Source organism: Erpetoichthys calabaricus, chromosome 1 (genome assembly GCF_900747795.2).
Source record: "Erpetoichthys calabaricus chromosome 1, fErpCal1.3, whole genome shotgun sequence".
Lineage (NCBI taxonomy): Eukaryota > Metazoa > Chordata > Cladistia > Polypteriformes > Polypteridae > Erpetoichthys > Erpetoichthys calabaricus.
The window spans coordinates 334,211,421-334,232,894 of record NC_041394.2 but is presented as its reverse complement, the minus strand read 5'-3'; the positions used below and the strand labels follow the sequence as shown (position 1 = coordinate 334,232,894).

General features: G+C 39.4%; 2 protein-coding genes across 2 annotated transcripts in view; both read left to right on the top strand.

Annotated features, from left to right (window-relative positions):
• Positions 1-21,474, top strand: part of LOC114664714 (cystatin-B-like) — a 99,144-nt gene that overhangs the window by 15,466 nt on the left and 62,204 nt on the right. The gene's annotated exons all lie outside the window — the stretch shown is intronic.
• LOC114664736 (cystatin-A-like) lies at positions 15,425-21,042 on the top strand. The gene is made up of 3 exons (XM_051927817.1): positions 15,425-15,535; positions 20,460-20,546; positions 20,855-21,042. The coding sequence occupies exons 1-3, from the start codon at positions 15,464-15,466 to the stop codon at positions 20,945-20,947; spliced, it is 252 nt and encodes an 83-aa protein (XP_051783777.1). The 5' UTR covers positions 15,425-15,463; the 3' UTR covers positions 20,948-21,042.

The window sequence follows — 21,474 nt, the reverse complement described above, 5'->3', positions numbered from 1 at the left end:
GTTATTTTAAGGATCTCATTTATCCTCTGGGCAATAATTGATAAACATTAATTTTTCAAACTGCATAAAGTCAAAGAAGAGCTGATAACAACCAGTGGAATGAAAAGTACTTTTTAATATTTTTATCAGAAAGACATATATATATATATATATATATATATATATATATATATATATATATATATATATATATACTGTACATATGTATATATATATATATATATATATATATATATATATATATATATATATATATATATATATATATTTTGCAGCTGGAGATCCACGAAGGGAGAAAAAAGAATCACGTATCATAAAATAGTTTGTTTTTTTTTGTTTTTTTTTCATTCCTGAGCTTTCAACCCCTATCAGGGGTCTTCATCAGAGGATAATGCTTAGACTTACAAGAATCAAAGGCAATATATAGCAACACATTCAGTGGGGGGTGGGTAGAGGTGACTAAGTCAGTATGATCAATGGGTGGGGGGGGGACTTGTATAGTTTAATTATTGTGTACATGTCCTTCTTAAGTTGGCATATGCTGGATTTATGTCCAAGTGTCTGTCGATGGCGTTTTCATCTGATAGCCAAGACTCAGCCAACTCTCTGGCACTTTTAGTACTGGCCTTAAATTTTACTTTTACGTTGTCCCAGTTGAATGTGTGTCCTGTCGATTTAGTATGTGCATATATCAAAGATAGTGCGTCCTTTCTTCTGACGGCGTTGCGATGTTCCTGTACACATGTTGAGATTCTTTTTGACGTTTGTCCTATGTATACCGCTGAGCAAGAATTGCATGGAATACTATAAACTGCGTTTCGTGTTTCGGCTGTCAATTTCTTGTTTTTAGCATTAAACAAGACCGTGCGCAGATTGTTCGTGGGTTTATATGAACTTTTCGTTCATTCATATCTCTCAACATTGTTATGTCCAAGTCATAGAGAAACAACAAAGTAGCAATAATTGTTGTTATCAAAGGCCCGTGGATCCAATGCATCTAATGACACAGTTTTCATAAACAACAACTTGTGATTTCTTCTGCCTATGGAAAAAAAAGTGTTGTCTTACTTTTAACTTTTTAACCTTTTGTCAAAATATACATTTTGACTGTCTCCTGGATTTAAATTGAAGGGCATTATTTTAAAAATTTTAACTTTTGCAAATTACAGTATGCAATAACATTTTTGGCTTGTATGTCTGCTGTCAGTTAATACTGTATAAATTAATATAGTGATTGTGTTTTTTCATCTTACTTATTATTTAAGAGTGCAGAACTGGATGGAGAGCCTTTGTCATCAGCTAGTGGCCAACATCCGCTACATGTGCTGTCCGTGAATGAAGAAGAAATGCAGACTGCACAGGTAAAACACAGCACAGCAAACAGCCTGCATACATCCTTTAAGTGATAGTATGACATTACATAACCGTAAAGAACTTATGCATTGGAAATATTTGGCATTTTTGGTTTATTATATGATAACTCAAAAAATAGGGAAGACCAGGATAAAAGTTCATATTTTCACATCAGTCTGGTGGTGGATGATCACATACGCTGCCAGTGTGTTGTGCCCTAGTGATATAAATCACATATTTATCTTCTTTTAAAGCAAATTGGCTAACTTGTATCATTCTGCAGTTAGTTAGAACTCGGGGATTCTTTTCAAACAAATAATAATTTGGATGATCTCTGTATATTTGGGATCATGATAACTACTATAATATGGTGGTGAACATTATTCCACTCATCCGAATTGATCCGTATTGATAGCAGATGCAAAGCAGGGGAAAATATATCAATCAATCCTACATGCAGCTCTTTTGAAGATTTCTTTTTTCTGTTTTGCTGTTTTACAAACAAACCTGTATCATTTATATGATTGTTACTTGTTAATATAATTACTGTGAAGATTACTTAATCCAAATATCGAGTCATGATTTAAGGGATAATTTGACATGTAAAAGTCAGCTATCTGGTATACCAATTCTGTTCCTGTAAATGTAGTTGTTTAATACACTGTGAAGCCATGAAGGAATGTTGTCAGGTTTGGAAAGTAATTTTAATATCATTGTGATGCTATCAGTGTTTTTTGAAATGTTTTTTGTTTGTTCTAGCAGGACAGTGGACCACAAGACTTGCCTTTAAATTCAAGCAGCCAACTCTCCTCATCTTTCTCAACTGACAACTTAGGGAACCCAGAGAGCCCATGGTGTTTATCAGTCCGAAGGGTAAAGATTGTTGAAGATCTTTTGAAAGTATTTATGGACAGCAGCATAATAGACTTGACTCTAAAAATGGACTTTGTAGATGAGAAAGCCATTGATGATGCTGGTGTGTCTAGTGAGGTTTATACAGCATTCTGGGAGCAGTTGCTTGAACAGTGTGTAGGGGAAACAGAGTGGGTTCTGAGGCTGCGGCAAGATTTCTGTGAGGCTGAATGGCAAGCTGTGGGACGTATCTGAGTGAAAGGATTACTAGACCATGGTGTCATGCCAGCTAAACTTTCAAAAGGCTTTTATATTAGCCTGCATCCATGGAACCGACTCTGTTGATGCGGATATTCTGATGATGTCATTTCTAAATTATCTTCCTCCTGTTGAAAAGGCTCTCCGGGACACAATCGAGGACTTGCTTGATCTTTTTACAAGGATGGGTTCCCATTTCCTCCATCCAAAGTACAACATTGAGGCAGCCATCCACACAATGGCTCATAAAGCCATTCTCCAAGAGCCAAAATATATAGTAGATTGCTTCTCCACACCTATGGCATCGGTACAGCTGAAACTTCCAGACAAGGAAAGAGTGTTGTCTCTGTATAAGTCAAAGAAAGCCACCAGAAAAAGAGTGTCACAAATGTTAGAGACAACAAAGGTGATACTGACTCAAAGAGAACAGACAATCTTCAACCATCTCCAGCGTTATGTGAAAAATGGTGACCCAGACAAAGATGAAAAAATTGTTCTGCACTGGTTCTTCTGTTATATGTGTTGACAAGATTTTGGTCAGCTTTAATGCTGAAATTGGGCTCAACGGAAGGCCACCTACACTGGAAGTACCATGCAGTGTTCTTACCCAGAATTTTGCACAGAGTTTGATAACATCCTGTCCAGCAACTACTTTGAAATGGACCTCCTTTAAAGCAGACAGTAGTGCTGATCAGTAGTAGATAGTAACAAGCCTTGTTTTTGGATTCAGTTTTCTTTGTGAAAAGAATTGTGATTATCTAATGTATGGTTTCTTTCCAGCTGGACCAGCAAATTATGTCAATTCTTGTCTAAACTACAACTGGTTATCAAAATTAAATCTGATTATTTTTCACTGATTGACCAAATGACCAAACAGACAAATTAACGTTTGACAAGCAGCAACATGTTAGGCTCACTGAACTCCTTTTTGAAGCCATATATGAAGTGACCCCTCCAAGATACTCTGGACTTACAGAGATGCATTATTTGCCTCTCTAAGGTACATGTACAAGTTCACAGCTTGATATGGATCATTTGGTAGATTGAGGTGGGTCTTTGCCATAATAATATTGCATAGTTCATATATATCCGGATTGCAGGGTTTGGCTGACCGAAAAACACATTCGTTTTTGTACAGTTGAACATGGTCATCTTCAACTGGGTTTAGAAAATCACTTGTCCTATACAGTTCAGGCACAGCAAACATTACATTAGGTCAACCGCTGGGGACATTTATGTTTTTGGATGGCCTGATGGTGTGCGCATTCCAAACCTGTGCAGTATCATCCAGCTCATCCTGATAAAGAGAATATGCATGCAGATTTAGGCAGGCAACTAATAATCTTGAATCATATATGAAGCAGAGCTGTATAATATAATATCTACACACCATATTTTTAACTGTAATTCTCCCCTCTCTCTGCATCATCCTTGACTCTGTAATTTCCCATCCTATCATCTTTTTTCTATTCTTTCTCTTTCTTCTCTCTTCCTGCTCTTCCCCTCGCTTCTCACAAACAAACACACATATAACACTATGTGAAAACATTATCATTCATCAACTCACCTGGATAAGTCCCATGCAAGAAAACTGGAGAAGGAAAGCCTTTGAAGCCATTGTCTCTGAGGTCTGAAAACAAGCATAACCATAACTCTATGCACTGGCAGCAAAGAAAAACACCACCAATACTCAATTCTTTGCTTGGCAGTGCTGGCTACCTCCAGGAAACTGTCAAGTGTATTGTCTGGCTGAGTGGGGAGGAGGAAACGCTGAAACCCTCTGACATAACCATTTTCAGTTCCAAGATCACCCCTGACTCTAGGACAACCAAATAAACATTGCACTGCTTCCATGTAATATTCACCAATCACCTTTGGGTCACTATGTGTTGTGTAGGCATTAAAACAGATGATTTTTCTGGAAAAGCTATCAATGCATCCTTTTATACCAATACCGTATGGCTTAAGTTTATCATATGAATCCAGGTGTCAGGTGAAGTTCGACCCTTTTGAAAAGTAACTCCGTCGTCTGAGATGTCTTGCCTGCCTTAACAACACTCCTCTGAGATCCAACTCCTTCATAGTCAAGCGCACATCCTCCTTCCTCACGCATAGTCCATGTTCTCGGCAATTAGCGTACATCCATCTGTACCCGTGAAGCTGCCCAGAGTACTGCAGTTGGTTACGAATGAATTCCCCCATGTCCACCAGTTCGGAGTACGTTTTCCGATGAGAGTAGCCCTTTGCGCTAAGTATTCGTTTCAACTGTCTCTCACTCATGTGTAAACCGTGTTTACTGCCAAGCACTGATTAATATCTTTATATTTGAGGCCAAGTTCAAAATAAAACTGGTTCCATTATTCCACTGTTGTCATGTCTATGGTAACCCACTGACCCGGAAGTACTTTTACAATAAAACTATTGCGAGATCTCGCAAAAGTATACAGTGATCCCTCGCTATATCGCGCTTTGCCTTTCGCGGCTTCACTCTATCGCGGATTTTATATGTAAGCATATTTAAATATATATCGTGGATTTTTTGCTGGTTCGCGGATTTCTGAGGACAATGGGTCTTTTAATTTCTGGTACATGCTTCCTCAGTTGGTTTTCCCAGTTGATTTCATACAAGGGACGCTATTGGCAGATGGCTGAGAAGCTACCCAACTTACTTTTCTCTCTCTCTCTCTTGCGCTGACTTTCTCTGATCCTGATGTAGGGGGTGTGAGCAGGGGGGCTGTTCGCACACCTAGACGATACGGACGCTCGTCTAAAAATGCTGAAAGATTATCTTCACATTGCTACCTTCTGTGTGCAGCTGCTTCATGAAGCGACATGCTGCATGGTGCTTCGCATACTTAAAAGCTCAAAGGGCACGTATTGATTTTTCAGTTTGTTTTTCTCTGTTTCTCTCTCTCTCCCTGCTCCTGACGGAGGGGGTGTGAGCTGCCACCTTCAACAGCTTTGTACCGGCGGTGCTTCGCATACTTAAAAGCCAAACAGCCCTATTGATTTTTGACTGCTTGCTTTGTTCTCTCTCTCTCTCTCCTGGCATACACACCTTTGAAAAGGAAGATATGTTTGCATTCTTTTAATTGTGAGACAGAACTGTCATCTCTGTCTTGTCATGGAGCACAGTTTAAACTTTTGAAAAAGAGACAAATGTTTGTTTGCAGTGTTTGAATAACGTTCCTGTCTCTCTACAACCTCCTGTGTTTCTGCGCAAATCTGTGACCCAAGCATGACAATATAAACATATGGTTTCTACTTCGCGGATTTTCTTATTTCGCGGGTGGCTCTGGAACGCAACCCCCGCGATGGAGGAGGGATTACTGTATATATTTTTTTCACCCATTAAGTTTTTTTTTCTCCCATGTCCCCTCGCGGGCTCTGTACTTTTGTACATATGGAGCTTGACTGAATTCTGTGCATTGCTACCTTCCATTCCTTTTCTGAGATGTTGAGTGAGTGGTGCATGGTTTTATACATTATGAAAATGCTGTCTGAGTCCTCAAGATTGATCAATATTTTTTCCATTATTGAGGTTGGTTGGAGGTGAGGAAAATTGGGTAGTTTCTGTTTAACAAAGATTCTAATTTAAAGGTAGTGAAAAAAATGTATTACTGGTAAGTTAAAAAAAAAAAAAAACTCCTTGGTGGCAGGGCCACGGGGGTGGATGAGATACGCCCGGAGTTCCTCAAGGCTCTGCATGTTGTAGGGCTGTCTTGGTTGATACGTCTCTGCAACATCGCATGGACATCAGGGACAGTGCCTCTGGATTGGCAGACCGGGGTGGTGGTCCCCCTCTTTAAGAAGGGGGACCGGAGGGTGTGTTCCAACTACAGAGAGATCACACTCCTCATCCTCCCTGGAAAAGTCTATTCTGGGGTTCTGGAGAGGCGGGTCCATCGGATAGTCAAGCATCGGATTCAGGAGGAACAGTGTGGTTTTCGTCCTGGTCGCGGAACAGTGGACCAGCTCTACACCCTTAGCAGAGTCCTGGAGGGTGCATGGGAGTTCGCCCAACCAGTCTACATGTGTTTTGTGGACTTGGAAAAGACATTCGACCGTGTCCCTCAGGGAATCCTGTGGGGAGTGCTCTGGGAGTATGGGGTACCGGACCCCCTGATAAGGGCTGTTCGGTCCCTGTACAACCGGTGTCAGAGCTTGGTCCGCATTGCCGGCAGTAAGTCGAACGCGCTTTCAGTGAGAGTTGGACTCCGCCAGGGCTGCCCTTTGTCACCGATTCTGTTCATAACTTTTATGGACAGAATTTCTAGGCGCAGCCAGGGTGTTGAGGGGGTCTGGTTTGATGGACTCAGGATTGGGTCACTGCTTTTTGCAGATGATGTTGTCTTGTTTGTTTCATCAGGCAGTGATCTTCAGCTCTCTCTGGATCGGTTTGCAGCTGAGTGTGAATCGGCTGGGATGGGAATCAGCACCTCCAAATCCGAGACCATGGTCCTCAGCCGGAAAAGGGTGGAGTGCCCTCTCAGGGTTGGGAGCGAGATCCTGCCTCAAGTGGAGGAGTTCAAGTATCTTGGTGTCTTGTTCACAAGTGAGGGAAGAATGGAGCGTGAGATTGACAGGCAGATCGGTGCGGTGTCCGCAGTGATGCAGGCTCTGCATCTGTCTGTCATGGTGAAAAAGGAGCTGAGCAGTAAGGCAGAGGTCTTAATTTACCAGTCAATCTATGTTCCTACCCTCACCTATGGTCATGAGCTATGGTTAGTGACCGAAAGAACGAGATCGCGAATACAAGCGGCTGAAATGAGTTTCCTCTGCAGGGTGTCTGGGCTCTCCCTTAAAGATAGAGTGAGAAGCTCAGTCATCTGGGAGGGGCTCAGAGTAGAGCTGCTGCTCCTCAGCATCGAGAGGAGTCAGATGAGGTGGCTCGGGCATCTGATCAGGATGCCTCCTGGGCGCCTCCCTGGCGAGGTGTTCCGGGCACGTCCAACTGGGAGGAGACCCCGGGGAAGACCCAGGACACTCTGGAGGGACTATGTCTCCAGGCTGGCCTGGGAACGCCTTGGGATTCTCCCGGAAGAGCTAGAAGAAGTGGCCGGAGAGAGGAAAGTCTGGGCATCTCTGCTCAAGCTGCTGCCCCCGTGACCCGACCTCAGATAAGTGGAAGAGGATGGATGGATGGATGGATGGATGGATGGATGGATGGATGGATGGATGGATGGATGGATGTTTTCCAAACATTAAAAACTCACATATGTTTGAGAGTGTGGAAAAAGGTGGTTCTCATAAAGAAGTGCCACAGATAAAAGCTTCTCTATCTTAAGAATACTTCCTACATTGGTTCCAGATTCTGAATGAGTGAAGCACAATTGGGTTGTTAGTATATTGGCTATGACTTGTATTTACTGAGGTACAAAGCAAGGAATATAAAGAAGTACTGCAGGATTTTATTTCTATTGTGGACCAAGCCTGTGTCTGTTCATCTATTTGTGTCCATGTCCAGGTTTTTATAGCTTGTATATTTGCTGCCCAGTAATAAAATTGAAAGTTAGGTAGAGCCATGCCACCTTCCACCTTAGGTCTTTGTGGGGTCACCCTTTGGATATGGGAATGTTTTAAATTTCAAATATATGAGGTTATGGTTTAATCTAATTTCTGAAAAAATTATTTATCGATGTATATTGGAATGTTTTGAAATAAGAAAAGAAGCTTAGGAAGTATATTCATCTTAACATTGTTAATTCTTCCAGCTAAAGTGAGATGAAGGGTTTACCATCTATGAAAGTCTTGCTTAATTTTTTCCATACAGATGACAAAATGCTGTTGATAAAAAGCTTTATGTTTACTTGTGATGTTTACCCCTAGGTATTTAAACTGATCTGCAATGATAAAAGTGATGGAATCCAATCTGATATTGTCTGCTTGAGAATTCACTGGAAAGAGCACACTTTTATTAAAATTGATTCTGAGACTAGAAATCTTTTGAAATTCTATTAGTGCTGTTAGGACTGCAGGCACAGTATTTTGTGGATCTGATATATACAGTACCATATCATCTGCATATAGAGAAATTTTCTGTTCAAGTCCTTCTCTGATAATCCCCTTTATCTCATAAGAATTTCGACAGTGAACTGCCAGTGGCTCAAAGGTGATTGCAAAAAGCAGTGGTGACAAGGTGCATCCTTGCCTATGTGGAATGGAATTTAAAATCTATTGCTAGATTCTGTATGAAAATCTACATGTTCTCTGTGTGGCTAGGTATTATTATAACAGATAAATAAGCGTGCTTACATAGCATAAAAACTGAGTCCTGAAAGAGCCAAAACAAGATCATGTGATTGACCATTACAGGATGCAGTTTTTGGCTACACCCGAACTTGTCTCAGCAGTGTCTAAAAATATTTTGTACCATTTATTATGTAAACCAAAACTAATGTTATGTTTGCAAGTACAAGAGTTCTTTTGTGCTAATTATATGAATGCATTAAGAATGTTAAGGTATGGAATGTGGAATATGAAAATATCTATCATATAATCCTATTATGATATTATAATGCTACGCTTGTGTTGACTGCTTGTTCTACCCTGCCTATGTATGGTTTATACAAAGAAACTGTTTTTAGTATACGCTGTATATTTTATGCAAAGACACCCTGAGTCAGCTCCCTAGGGCAATTCCTCATGCATAACAGTTGAATCAAAGGATATGTCTGGTTATTGTCTACATAAGTTGCCAAGTGTATGACAAGTTTTCTGTTAAATTTTCCAAAAACTATATAAAAGATTAGGATTTCCGTTTTCCGTTGTAATCAACAAATTGTGTAAGAATGTTCTGTGACATTTGGATGTAATCGAACTTACTCAAGCATTTTTGAAGCGCTTCTTTAAAATTTATCTTATAAAAAGGAAGCTCATCCCCCTAAGATTAGCTTTTTTGCACTTCAGACTGTCAGTGAAAAAAACTGGCAGGCCTTGCAAAGCTGATCTGCTCATCAAGAATGGTAAAGAATAAAAGAACTCTGCTTATTTGAATTGGTGTCTGCCTGCTGTTGTCTCGACCTTTCGTCCGCACCTAGTACCACGTTCTAGTTTAAAGTAGTCTGAATTAATGTTGTTAATACAAACTGAAGTTTCTGGACTGGTATACAGTAGTATGATCCACACACAAATGTTCGGGCCAAATCCAAATTTCTCCGATGTAGTTCAAAGGTAGTTCCATTTGACCATGTCAAATGCATTTTCTGCATCCAGCGATAATAAGATCTTTAGGGTGTTAGACTTTGTGAGTAAATATATTACATTAAATAGGCATTGGAGATTGGAAGGTAAGTGTCTGCCTTTAATAAATCCTCTTGGGTCTTGTGATATTACCGAAGGGAACACTTTCTCCATTCTCCTAGCTAGGACTTTAGAGAGTATCTTAACATCGTTGTTCAGAAGTGAAATTGGTCTGTATGATGCACATTGTAATAAGTCCTTATTTTGTTTAGGAAAGACAGTAATTAGAGCTTGACAAAAAGTTTGAGGTGGAATTTTATTGTCTCTAGCTTTTGTAAATGTTGCTAATAAAAGGGGAGCAAGCTTAATTGACAATGTTTTATAAAATTTGGCAGGGTAGCCATCAGGGTGTGCTTCTTTCCCACTCTGAAGTGAGTTTATAGTATCTAGTAATTCTCAAAGTGCCAGAAGTTTATCCAGTTCCTCTGCAATGTGAGAAATGCATTAGATTGTGTCTTGTCTTCTTTAAGCTCAGTAGAATATAAGGACTTATAGTAGTTTCTAAATGTGTGCATTATTCTGTTATGATCAATGATTTTGTCTCCGTTTGTGTTGGTAATTACTGGGATTGCATTGCAAGTTCCTGATTGTGAATTTGTTTCTCTCCGTGTTCAAAGTAATGATGTTTTGATTTAGAAATGAGTTGTTCTGTTTCTTTAGTTGTCAAGAGTTTGAGTTCTAAATGCAGATCCTGTCTTTGCCTATGAAGGGGTTCATTTGGACACCTGGCATATTATTGTTCTGTTCTGTAAATTCCACTGATAACCTCTGATACCTTCTTGGCTTCCAATTTATTTTTGTGGGGAAGATATGAGATAATCTGTCCTCTTAAGAAAGCCTTCAGAGTTTCCCAGAATATTCCTGCAGAAACCTCTGAGGATGTATTTGTCTCTAAAAAAATCAATTTGCTTGGATATAAATTCTGTACAGTTCTCGTCTGCTAATAAAAGTGGGTTAAGATGCCATCTGCAAGATGAGTATGTGGGGCATAATGATTTTAGTTCCATGATCAGAGGAGCATGGTCGAAAGTAATGATAGCATCATACTTACAACATTTCATCGTAGGCAAGAAATTATTATCTATGAAAAAATAATCAATTCTTCAGTAGCAGTGATGAGTGGAAGGAATATGCTCTTGAGTTTGGGTTTAGAAATCTAGATGGGTCTGATAAGTTGTGGTCAGTTACAAACTGTCTAATTGTTTTTGCGGTATTAGACGTCATCATACTTGTGGCAGAAGACCTATCTAGGTATGGTTTTAAAAGACCATTAAAGTCCTCTGCCATTATAATTTAATGAGTGAAGTATGTTTTGGATAAAGTCCCTATCATCTACATTGGGTGAGTAGATATCATTTTAAAGTTAAATAATTTACCTGTAACAATCACATATCTCCCTTCAGGATCAGATACTACATCTGTTACTATAAATGCTGCTGTTCTATGTACAAGGATTCCCACACCTCTAGTTTTCTTTGTAAAGCTGGAATGGAATATTTGGTCAGTCCAATCTCTGTGCAGCTGAAACTGATCCTTGCATAAAAAGTGGCTCTTAAAATCATATTTTAGCGTTTAGATCTGTTAGGTGAGAGCATCCTTTCTTTCTCTTTCTCTTAATTTCCAGTTTTTTATTGGATTCTTAGTTGTAATTGTAAAATTTCAAAATAAGATGTATGTTTGATACTTTAAAGGACTACAAGGTGTGATATTTCACTCTCTGTGAACAATGACAAATCTGGCATTCCTATTGTGACTTTGCATGTTGACCTTGACAAACTTTAGATGTTATTCTGTGTTTGCCATGCAGGTTCAAGTTGGACATGAAGATTATGTGCATCTGAAACCTCACCAAGATTTTGATGTTTTTGGACCTGGGGTGGAGGTCACCATTAAACAGTCGAAAAAACTCAGTGATGAGCTAGTGCCAATGTAATTTTATATAGCACAGTTGACTATGGTTGGATTTACTGTTTGCTCTATCTACCTTTTTTCTGTGAAATCTTGATGCAAAAATCGATTAAATGGATTGGATTGTAAAGTTGCTTAACATCTTACTTTTGTTTTGTTTTAGGTTGTGTATTTGTCTTGTGCATTTCTCCTATTAGCGCCCTTCACACTGAATTAGGATTCGGTAATTAAGATGTCCGCTCATGCTTAATGTTGGTTCTTCAAGTTACAGGTACTTGGCTGATACTCTAGTGATTGTAATGTGACTCACACACAAAATGAATGTCTGAGTTATTTTAAGGATTTTAAGAACTTTTTTTGACAAAATAACAAATGGGTGGGTGCCATGACTGTTGCTTTGCAACCAGGAGACTGTGGTTCAAGTCCTACTTGCTTCCTGTGTGGAGTTTGTGTGTTCTTCCTATTGTTGTGTGGGTTTCTTCCAGGTTCTCCACTTTCCACCCACAGTCTAAAGACAGCAAGTTTGGCAATGCTAAATTGGCCCCTGGTGTGTGTGTGTGATTGTTTACCCTGTAATGGACTGGCAGCCTGTCCAGGATTTGTTCCTGCCTTGCATGTGATGCCCACTTGGACCGGCTCCAGGTGGACAGAGAACCTGCTCGACACTTGCCGGGTTTGAAAATGGATGTATGGATATAACATGGTGAGAAATCATACATTTTACTTGTACTTAAATACAATTAATATCAGATACTTTAAAACATTTTCTTGAATAGTTTCATCAAGGGCAAATTTTACTTGAATGTTAGTAAATTTTTTGAAAGGTGTCGCTACTGTTTTTCAAGCATAGCTGTTGAGCACTGTATACAACAAGCTTCCACCATTAATTTATCTATCTATTGTCACACACGTGCGATTGGGAGGCAGCAAAAGGGCCTGAATAATAAAAGTACTATGCCAGACCAGGGGCTGGTGAGCTGCACTCTGTCTCTCAATCCTCTGCAGACCATGCACAGGAAATAACAATGTTAATGTCCTGTAGAGGCTGAATCAGAGTTCAGATCTCAATCCAGTTGCGAATTTGAGGCTGGACTTGACAAGTGCTGTTTAGACACAATTAACATGCAGCCTGACAGACCTTGAACAGTTTTGTAAAGAAGAAAGCAGGAAAATGGTGGTGCCCTGATGTGCAAAATTGACAGAGAGAGAAAACCTGTGCTCACAGACTGAAGGCTGTCATGGCTGCAAAAGGGGACATCTACTAAATATTGGTTTTGCAATCAGTTATTTTAGGTTTTATATTTACAATTAATTTAGATCACTGTGCAGAGATGTTTTCACGTTGATATTAAAGAGTCTCATTCAATGTGAAAAATTTAATTCACTGGGATTCAGTGTTATAAAACAATAAAATGTAAAAACCTCCAAGTGCTGAATACTTTTTATAGGTACTTTGTCTATGAGCAGCAGTTATACCACCTGTGCTTCAGAAGAGGTCATTCACCTGAAGCTGAGCATGTTTGGGCCTGGCCAGATCTTGGATGACAGACCATCTAGGAAAAGCTGGGATTGCTGCAGGAAGAGGTGTTGGTGAGACCAGCAGGGGGCGCTTACCATGTGGTCTGAATGTGGACCAATGCCCCGGTGCAGTGATGGGAAGACTGTGCTGTAAAATGGTGCCACCCTCTGGATGAGACATAAAACTGAGGTCTTGACTCTCTGTGGTCATTCAAGATCCCTGGACATCCTTTGTAAAGAGCAGGGTGTATCCCAATGTCCAGGCTAAATGGCCCTCCATAGCCCACTCATGCTAATGTCTCTAACTGGGTATCTGTCTCTTGCTCCATCACCACCTCACAGCTCATGTGTGGTGAGTGTACTGGCACAAAAATGGCTGCTGTTGCATCATCCAAGTGATGAGCAGCACATTAGTGGGACTTGAAGTTGTTCCCCATTCACTTTGTTAGGCACTTTAAGTAGTGGAGAAAAATGCTACATAAATGTTTGGAACTATTATTATTATTATTATCTTATGTGCACAAAACTTTTAAAGCTATTCATTCTGCAAATATTTTGTGCTTGTGAAAACACAGTAAAATAATTAAATTAACACATATAAATATTGGCACAATAAAAGGAGCTGAATATCTGCTCAGGCTGTAACCTTTAAACCCTCCACTCTTTTGGTGTGTATCTTGTCAGATTGGTGGCCTGTCCTCTTTCTTCCCATCAAGTCATTAGCACAGTAGGAGACATTTTTGATGATTTGGGGCTCAGGCCACTGACTGTGGTTCAATTTCTTTGTTCCGTCCTCCATTCTCTTCTTGTACTCCCATGTCTTTCAGACATGAGATGTTCTGCTATCGTCTTCTCCTCTCTTCCCCTCTTTTTTAATTCCTCTTATTCTCAATGTCCCCATGTGAGACCTGCTGTCATTGTTTACGTTGCTTTGTGTAAAGCTGCTTAAGGGCCTTTGCCGTTATACTCAGTTTGGAAGAGTGACCTCCCTTCCTTATTTTATAGTCAAAAAGTGCAACCCATACTAACATGCCCATTTATTACAGCATTTTAATGACAATGTGATCATTATGAGGTCAAAATGAACACTTTTAGTGCACCTGACCAACTGAAACTATGCGATCGATCAACAAGGACTTGCATATCTGCGCTTCCTCAGCTCACAACTGCTATGATTTCTGTAAACCAACGGGATTTCACTATTTTCAAAGTTTCAAATGCATTTCATGCACAACCAGAAAGAAGCCTCAGACACTGCACGGGGCATTGTGAGCCTATCACTACTTTATAACCACCTGACAACTGGTATTTATAACCTCATCTGAAGGCAATCAAGCACCACTGACCCAGTGTCAATTCGAAAATTAAAAGTGAAGAAAACAACACAAGACAAATATAAATTTTGTAGTGTATTTTTGTATATATGATATATGCAGTAATTAACACATCGGTCTGCGGTGGGTTGGCGCCCTGCCCAGGGATTGGTTTCTGCCTTGCACCCTATGCTGGCAGGGATTGGCTCCAGCAGACCCCCGTGACCCTGTGTTAGGATATAGCGGGTTGGAGACTGACTGACTGACTGACTGAGTGACTAACAAATCGGTAATGTGCAGCAGTGAGCAGTTTGATTTGGACAAAAGTGATAGTCTTAAACCAAAATCCATCCATCCATTTTCCAACCTCCTGAATCCAAACATAGGGTCATGGGGGTCTGCTGGAGCCAATCCCAGCCAACACAGGACGCAAAGCAGGAACACATCGCAGGCACACACTAGCGACAATTAAGAATCGCCAATCCACCTAACCAGCATGTCTTTGGACTGTGGGAGGAATCTGGAGCACCTGGAGAAAACCACACAGACACGGGGAGAACATGCAAACTCCACACAGGGAGGACCTGGAAAGCAAACCCAGGTCTCCTTACTGCGAGGCAGCAGCGCTACCACTGCGCCACGGTGCCGCCTTTAAACCAAAATTTTTTAATTAAATCATAATTGACAAATGAAAAATGAGAATAATTGCAAATAATCTTAGCACAGTGTTGCCAGAAAAAGACGGGAAAAAATAAACATTTGACCAACAGGTGACAGATATGGCAAACAAAACTGAAAACAATATGTCATGTAATGACATTGCATATCTAAAGCTTAACCTCCTTCGAGCTATGCTCAACACAGCAGGCTGGGTAGTTTTGGTAAAGAATGTGTTGGGGCCCTGCCCACCGCCTACCCACTCAGGTTCCACCCTCTGTGCCAGTTTACTATAATTTGCCTCCAACAGCTTTGATGTTTAACTTCTATCCAGAGCTTCTCCTTTAAATCCAGAGACAGCTATGGCTGAGGTACCTGGCGGGGGGACACACATCAAACCAGCAGATATCACAGTGAAAGCAATCAGTAAAGAGGTGAGTGTAATTATTTTAAGACGAGATAAGATTACGGATGGACGTGAGTTATTATTATTACTCATTATTTGGATAAAAAAAGAGAAACGATTGTCAGTCAGTCAGTCTCCAACTCACTATATCCTAACACAGGGTCACAGGGGTCTGCTGGAGCCAATCCCAGCCAGCACAGGGCACAAGACAGGAACAAATCCCTGGGCAGGGCGCCAACCCAACGCAGGACACACACACCAGGGATAATTTAGGATTGCCAATGCGCCTAATCAGCATGTCTTTGGACTGAGGGAGGAAACTGGAGCACCCTGAGGAAACCCACGCAGTCACGGGGAGAACATGCAAACTCCACACAGGGAGGACCTGGGAAGTGAACCAGGGTCTCCTAACTGCAAGGCAGCAGCGCTACCACTGTGTCACTGTTGCTGCTTGAGATACAATTGTTTACATTTTTATTGTTTTTCCCAATTAGAGCACAGACAGGTCAAGTGACTTTCTCACAGGCACACAGTGTCAGTAGTGCGATTTGAAACCACAACCTCAGGTATCAATTCCAAAACCTTAAGCACTACACCACACTGCCTGATTGTTACACAAAATCCCATTTTTTCTTGGCACTTTGAGTGTTTCAAAATCCTGACATTTATTTGGTCTTGTTCAGTATTGAACTCTTATTTGGCACAAACAACTAAAGGTGACGTTTCTTCAATCCCACATCCCTAATGTCTTATTTTGGAGTTTTACCAAGTGATTACTCATAGTTTTTTTTTATATGAGTGTGTGCGTCTCTTAATTGTCTTATAAAAGACACCTTTTAAATACATTTTTAATGCAAGAAGAATGGCGTGGTTTGAAATGGAATAAAAAAGAAAAGACTAAAATTTCCATACTTTTAATTTACAAAATTATACAGATACATGTGCATTTAGATTAAAAAAAAGTTTACAAGTTACATAATACTTCGGATCAAAAAGAACAGAATAACTCAAAATCACTGTGAAGTCTGAGTCAGTGTCATGGCTACACAGCTCTGCCTGCCCCGTATTTGTTTAAAAGGACGGATGGAGGTTCCTGAACATTGACACCTCTGTCTGAAACTAAAGTTTCACACTGTTGATTAACATTAGAAAACCCTAAACTGAAATGTTGAATGTGCTTATTTTATTATTAGAAATCATTAACATTTGTCTGTTGTTCCGCATTGTATATTCGTCTGCCTCAGTCTGACAATTTCTACAATTGTTTAAAGAATGATGATAAACTAAAAGCATTTACTAAAACTAAAAATTTTGTAATGTTGTCAGACTGGAAAGGGGGCTGGAGCAGGACACGGTGCAAACTTCTCGTTGGGAAGTGGAGGAGGTGGAGAAAGACAGCATTCAATTATTAAGATGGTCTTTACTGCAAAAATCCCTCGGTTTTGCCCCGTGGTTTCTGTGGGTGGGCTCAGTTCTAGCTTGGATTTACTAAAGAAGGTGTGGAGTGAAAATGTGGAGTTTGAAGCGCTGGCGGTGGACACGGAAGATAAAAACGAGATGGCATTGGCAAGATAGAGATGAGTCGTGCAGTGTGGAATCTGTGACTCAGAGCGAAGGAATTGAAGTAAAGCTGAGCATAGAGACACGGGCTCAGGCATTACGTTTTTTAAGAAGCACTTTTTCACAGGTTTTGTTGGTTTTGTTTGCTTGTGTGTGTCTGTGCTCCCTCACATATCACTTGAGAACTTCTCACATATTGCCAACTTGCAGCTGTAGTCATTAATAATATTAATATGGGACTATTTTAAAGCAACAATGGAAGACCATATTCAGTTAATCATACTTAAGTGTGATCATTTTAAAACAATCCTTAAATTCTGGATATATATATATATATGCGCGTGTTAAAGTTGTCTGTGAAGGGCTCCCTGTTTAAACGCGGCTGCCAGTCGTGAACTGGGCCCTTCGTCGCATAGCATTATGATTTTTTATAAGGGAAACAAAATTACAAAACAAAACCGTTGGACATTGATTCGATTAATCACCACACTCCAACCTCATCCAACGATACTCCCCCTCACTTCCTCTCCTCCTCCATCACTACTGCCCTCTACTGAACACAGCAGGAACACCACACAAGGCAGTGAATTAGCGGACAAACAAAGATCAAGATCCAAATGAAGATATATATATATGTATGTATATTTAAATGTGAATGTTTCCAGGGTTTCCATGGATCCCCAAGTGCAATATGGTGCCCCCCAGTTTAAAAACACCTGCCACTGACCACCACTCATTTTTGTGCATTAGACCTTCAACAAGGAAAAGTGTGAGTGTGTGTATACACACAATACACACACACATACATATGTATAGTATGTAAAGAGCTCTCCTCAAATGAAAAATAATACACTTTTGTTTTCTAAGTGTTGTCAGCTTTTGGGTCTTATAGCAAAATCTGCCTCTAGGATTCCATATTACGATTGAGTGCAATGACTTCATTGCTGTTACAGCTGTTCTAATAAGAAGATTTTTCTACACAGAATCAGAGATCCGAGTCAGAATCTGATCAGATCAGAGTGCCTAACTCGTCCACATTGATGTTTGAGTTTGCACTTAACTAAGCTGATCCTCAAAGAACTTCTTTTCAGAAGTTGCTACTGATGTAGGTGATGGAGCAGCAATTTTAGCATTTTAAACAGCACTGGAAACCATAGCATCAAACTCTAAACATACCCACCATTTATTGGATGCTACTTTTTCAGCAGGAGTATACAGAATGAAGTACTGTCAGGTGACTCATCCAACTGCACTCCAATGGTTCCGCCATGTCAGTCCATCTCTGTTCTTCTCTGTGGCAGAGCCACATGCAGACAGACAGACAGATGCACTCTGAAAGGCACTCACAGTTTTGTGATGCTTTTCTTGGTTGTATTGCAGTAAAGTTGAAGGGTATAAAATGTTGTGCATTGTGAAAAAACAGCTTTTGTAGAGATCTTTAATACTTTTTAAAGTGGGGTGCACCTGATAACCAAAACAAGTCAATTACAAAAGCTGGCATTATGAGTACAACTAACCCCTGCGTTACAACATACTATCAAACAACACAGTCAGCACCCAAGTATTTCTTCTACATTTTTGTAGATGTATAAGCAATACGAATTCTAATCATTTTTTTCAATTTTTCAAATAAGATAACAATCAGTAGCTTACCTAACTTTAACAAGTCACATATCTTATCACAAATTCTATGCTTAGGAGGCAATCAATTGTGGGTTGATGAACCTTTTACCTTCAATGAATCAACTGATCATTTAGATATTGTGTATTCTGTTTACTCAGTATGTATTTTGTATTACACTAATTTGTTAGGTGATCACAAACAAATTAAGTGTTATGAATAAGCAAAAATAGGAAGGCGGCAAATACCTTTTCTCAGCACTGTGTATAATCACTTAAAGGAAAATTGCACATATTACAATGGCAAGCATCTGTGTAACATCCACTTTGTAGGACCATTCAAACAAAATGTGGAACTCGCCTCCTCTTGTCGTTATTGTTGTCTGTCCACCTTTCTGTATCAGTGGTATAATACACTTATTCTTCAGAGTTTTGAAATTTAAAAAGCAATGGCAAATTTTTGAAATTGTTAATGTAAATACAGAAACATTCTCTGCAACCTCAAATTTACTATTTCAAATTTATTTTATGAAAGATTATTTCAATGTGTATATTTTTCTAATCCATTGGCCATTCCTAATGGCAAAATAGATGAATTGCTGCCATGCCAGCAGAGCTGTGTGTGTGTCACATCAGTGGCTTGAGCAAAACTCAACCTCACCAACTCACTTCTCCTGCTGTTTAAAGTCATACCAGATAAGTTAAATGATCTTAAAAAACATAAAAGGTAAAAAAAAAGCAAAGCAAGGATTACAAAAAGTCTATTTATTCTTCTAAAATGAGTTGAAGAGTAAACAAGCTCTGTAACCTTTCACGCCCAAGTTGAATAAACACGAATAAATAATTATATTTACATTACACACAATAAACAGCCTCACTGCTGCATTATCTACAGATTTGTGATGATTCAGTATTTCTCTAACTTGATCATTTATTGACACACAGACACAGTGGCTTGCTCTCCATCATGGTACAATGCAGCCAACAATTTTAGCTTTAGAACTTGCAGATTTTCTTAACTTTTTCTTTATTTCTTTTGAGCTGGGAGTTTAACTGCATGCTATTGTGACATTTTATTAAAAATGTGTTGTATTTACTCTACTAATACATGTACTCTTCTAATACTAATACATCTAAAGACGCCAATACCTGCGGGAAGCAGAAAGGAGGAGGATTTGCTCTCTATGTGAACACAAAAAGGTGCAAACACAGCACCCTGAGGCGCTTATGGTACTCTCTGGAGACTTTAACCATGTGACGCTGGATAATTCTTTTGTGAATTTTCCCTTCGTAATTAATAAAGTATCTATCTATCTATCTATCTATCTATCTATCTATCTATCTATCTATCTATCTATCTATCTATCTATCTATCTATCTATCTATCTATCTATCTATCTATCTATCTATCTATCTATCTATCTATCTATCTATCTATCTATCTATCTAATTACTGTACATGCTGTTTTCACTTAATTTTGAATATGACTTTTTACAAAACAGCTTAATAAGCAAAATCTAATTTCTGTCTCTTTGATTAAGTAAATTAACTAATATTGTATAAACCTCTGAACCTACCTGACTGTTACACAATGCACACATTTTCTAACGTTTTTCTAACTTTTATTAAGTTTGGTAACAGGATTCAGTTTGACTCTTTTATGATTGTGACAAGGAAAGAGTAGGGACTGAAAATGGATGAGTATTATGGTGAGAAGCTGAAGGAAATATTGTGTGATCCTCCTAAATCCAGACTGCTTTTAACTTCATAGTTGCCTCCCGATGTTGAGAAACAAGTAGGCAAAAGTTTTGAAGAATTCACAAGTCAGAAGGAGAATGGAATCTACTACTGGATCAAGGTAAACACGTCTGCTCGGTGGTCTCTTGTGCATGTAGATGTCTGTTTTCTGCAAGCTGAGAGTATAAATAGACCAACTTGTCCTTTTTGGTAGTTTGTGTTTCAGTCCAGTGGGGCGCATTCAAGGGGAATTGCTTGATTTCCTTACAATATTCTAATTAATGCTTCCATTTTCAGCATTATTGATATTGTTAGGTGTAATTTTAAAATTTAAATTAGATGTCAGCACTGACAAATCTGGTATTCCTATTGTGACCTTGCGTGTTGTCTATACAACAATTTTGATGTTATTCTCTGTTTCCCATGCAGGTTCATGTTGGAAGTGAAGATAGTCTGCACCTGAAAGCTGACCAGAAATATGATTATTTTGGTCAAGGAACAAAGATCACCATTGTGGATTAGAAAAAGTAGTACCAAAGTAATTTTGTCTTGCATAATTGATGGATTTTGCTGTTTGCTCCATCTACCTTTTTCTCAATAAAGCCATGATGTAGAAACTGATTCCATTGATTTTTTCAAATTGCTTAACATCTTACCTTGGGTTTATTCTAAGTTGTGTGTTTGTTCTGTTCACGTCTGCTATTAGTGCTACTCCCACTGAAGTAGGATTCAGTCATTAGGATGTCCACTTCCGCTGACTGTCGCTTTTTCAATTTACAGTTACTTGGCTCACACTCAAAAATAGGGAAGCCTGAGTTATTTTAAGGTTTTTAAGAACTTTTTACAACAATATATGAAATGGATGGGTGACATGGTGGTGAAGTGGTACCACTGCTGCTTGCAACCAGAAGACTGGGTTTCAAGTTCTGGGTGTTCCATATGTTCTTCCTTTATTTATGTGAGTTTCTTCCAGGTACTCCAGATTCCTCCTACAGTCTATAGACGAGCAGATTAGTGATGCTAACTTGGCCCCTGCTGTGTGTGATTGA

What these genes read in the sequence shown, in the direction of transcription:
- LOC114664736 (XM_051927817.1), top strand. Translation starts at nt 15,464, where the DNA reads ATGGCTGAGGTACCTGGCGGGGGGACACACATCAAACCAGCAGATATC. An exon ending in TGAAAGCAATCAGTAAAGAG is followed by an intron (nt 15,536 to 20,459) that starts GTGAGTGTAATT and finishes TTAACTTCATAG; the next exon opens with TTGCCTCCCGATGTTGAGAA. An exon ending in GAATCTACTACTGGATCAAG is followed by an intron (nt 20,547 to 20,854) that starts GTAAACACGTCT and finishes TTTCCCATGCAG; the next exon opens with GTTCATGTTGGAAGTGAAGA.